Source organism: Athene cunicularia (assembly GCF_003259725.1).
Source record: "Athene cunicularia isolate RWA chromosome 7 unlocalized genomic scaffold, athCun1 chr7_part1, whole genome shotgun sequence".
NCBI classification, from domain to species: domain Eukaryota; kingdom Metazoa; phylum Chordata; class Aves; order Strigiformes; family Strigidae; genus Athene; species Athene cunicularia.
Window position 1 is genome coordinate 20,389,755 of NW_020799107.1, and position 2,756 is coordinate 20,392,510.

Here is a 2,756-nt window from a genome sequence, read left to right on the forward strand (position 1 = left end):
GCCTGGTGCTCCCCCGCCGCTCCCCCCACCCCACCTCGGTTACGCCTCCCCCGGCCATCCGGCGAGCCCCTGCCCGCAGTTGAGGGCCCGCGCATCCCCGCGGTGCGTCCAGGACGAGGCGGTGGATGGAGTAGAAGGTAATAACACAAGGTGAGGTCCACTGCCTAAGAGGTGTCCAACTAAGAGCCCCGCAGCCGCGGCTCTGAGAGATGCACCCCCTTATCGTACTCCCCCTGCGTACAGACAAAAACCGCAGTCAGCAAGCGGAAGGGTTAGTGCAGCAGCAACGGGGGGGCCGGGATGCACGCACACGCCAGCACCGGCACGAGGGGTGCGAGTGTGCACCAAGGCACGGAGCCACCCACTGAGCCCACCCAAGAAGGGCTGCGGCTTGGACTGTCACCCCTGTAGCCCAGCTCCTGCTGGCCGTGGGGCGCGGGGCTGTCTCCCACTCCCAACCCTGTGCCACTGCGCTTTGCCGGAGGCTGGGAGCGGGGTCCCGGCAGGGTACAAGCAGTGCAGCCAAGGCCAGGGTGGGATGGGTGCAGCCCGGAGGGCTCAGGCAGCTGTCAGCAGGGAGGGCTGGGGGGAGCAGGGCACACACAGCAAAGGGCAAGAGGAGGGAGGTAGCATCACTCATCCCGCGGGCTCCTTCCCTGGCCTCAGGGGGATGCTAGACAGAGCCTGGCTATCAGTCCCAAGGACCCTCCCCATCTGCACACATATTGGGGTCCTACTAGGACCAGAGCAGGGCTGGGGAGGGACAACAAGGGAAGGGGACTGGACAGTCCAGTCCCATGCATATGGGCTATTGCTGGAAACAGGCAAGGGGGAACCTCTCCAAGCTGCCCTGTGCCTAGCACTCAGCTTGCAGGCTGCCTGGGGCAGTGAGAGAGGGGACATATGTCCCCTGCAGGGCAACCAAGGGCAAAAACCCTCCCTGCGCAGCTAGGGGCAGCACATGGTCCTAGAAACGAAGACATGGGGGAACGTGGGGTTAAGCTGGGCTGTGAGAGGCAGCAGGCTCTGGCTCAGGCTGGTGGGGACCCTGGCACAGCTGGGTGGTGGAACCCAAGGCCGTGGGGGTGCACATCTGGATGGGGCAGCAAGGCAGCCTGCCTTCTGCTGCAGGGCCAGCCTCTGCGGGCAGCCCCAGGCACACAGCTCTACTTTCCTGCTCCCAGCCTGTGCCCACCTGCACTGCAGCAGGGAAGGGCAGGCTCGCTCGTCCCCTTCTCCTACAGCACCTCCAAAGGGGGGTCTGCAGTGGCCCTTTCCCCACACAGCTCATGCAGGGCACTGGAGCCAGCTGGCCCCTCAGGGCCGGGTGGAGGATGCGCTTAGGGAGCTTTACCTCTGACCTCCAGCTTGGCCTCGCACTGCTTGGTGCCATACTCATTGACGGCCTTGCAGGTGTAGAAGCCAGTGTCAGTGCGCTCCGCTGCCAGAATGTGCAGTGTGAAGAGCCCCCGTGCCCCCTCCGTCTCCTCCGCATGGTGCCGGCGGCCATACTTCACTGGCTGACGGTTCCTCAACCTGCTCGGGACACGGGCAGAGTGGCATGGTCATGCCTAGCCCTGCACACCCAGCCTGACTATCCCCAAAAGACCCTTTTCCTCCACCCTCAACCCTGCTCAGTACCAGAGGTCCGAGCCAGTCATCCCCAAATGGGGAAGTCACCGTGCCTGTCCCCTCCTTCCCTGCCCAGCTGTGACCCAGTGAGCACCGGGACTCACCAGTAAATGATAGGCTTGGGCTCCCCGCGGACACGGACACTCATGCTGACATCCTGCCCCTCCAGCACTGACTGGTCCGACAGGCACACCTGGGGAAGCAGGGGTCAGAGAGCAGCAAGCACCCGCCTGCACCCAAGGCCACGCATCCCCACCACTGCACCCAGGGCTATGTGTTCCCCGTCACAACAGCGGCCCTGGAGTACCAGGGGAGCCAGAGAGGTGGAGGCAGCCTAGGTTCCAGGAGCACCCCAGATCAGGGGATAGGAAGGCCTGACCTGGCACCTCCTGGCACTGGGGACCACAGGGCTGTGGTCACAGGGCACAGCTCCCCCTCTGCCAGGTCCTGGGTGGGTTGTCAGCTCACCTCAAAGGTGGGTGCAGCCTTGAAGGTGCTCTCCAGGGAGCTGTGGGCAGCCCCGTGCTCGGCTCTAGGCTGCAGCTTCATGGCTGGTCGGTGCTGGGGGGTACTGGACTCGGGGAACTCTTCCAGGGGGCTCAGGTACTCCTCGTCGGAGGTGATAGGGCTGGCCTGGCCGAGGGGGGGTGCCAAGTTGCCATGCCGCTCCACGGCGGGGGCTAGCACAGGAGAGGCTGGGTAAGGAGCTGGCAGCAGCCAGAGCTGGGCAGGCGGGTCAGGGCACCCCTCCCCACCACCCTGCACCCCAGGGGTGCCGGGGGACACCCATCCCACGGCACATCCCAGCTCGGCAGCAGCCAGCAGCGAAGGGGTGCGGGGCCGCGCCGGGGGAGGGGGTGAGAAGCGCTCCACTGGACGATAAGGGGACGCGATATCCCGCAAGGCGACAGCAGGGCTCAAGTGGCTCTTACGCAGCAGCCCGCGCTCCCATCCTTAAGCCGCCCGGATTCCCGGGATGGCTGTCCCTGCCCCGACCCGGCGAGGGCTGAAGGTGACATTGGCAGCTGCGCTCCCCCAGCAGCCCGCCCGGCCGCCTGCCCGCTCCCCGCGGGGCCGGACCCGCCGGCGTTGGGTGAGGAGCCCACCCGCGGCCGGGATGGGGG

At 66.3% G+C, this 2,756-nt stretch overlaps 1 protein-coding gene across 1 annotated transcript in view; it reads right to left on the reverse strand.

The window, feature by feature from the left end:
• The window catches only part of SPEG (striated muscle enriched protein kinase), a gene marked incomplete at its 5' end in the record, with an annotated part of 29,927 nt that overhangs the window by 16,128 nt on the left and 11,043 nt on the right, over window positions 1–2,756 (reverse strand). The window contains 3 exons of the mRNA XM_026852472.1: window positions 1,355–1,536; window positions 1,737–1,825; window positions 2,101–2,312. Of these exons, the coding sequence (XP_026708273.1) occupies window positions 1,355–1,536; window positions 1,737–1,825; window positions 2,101–2,312 (483 nt within the window). The remainder of the gene's footprint in view (window positions 1–1,354; window positions 1,537–1,736; window positions 1,826–2,100; window positions 2,313–2,756) is intronic.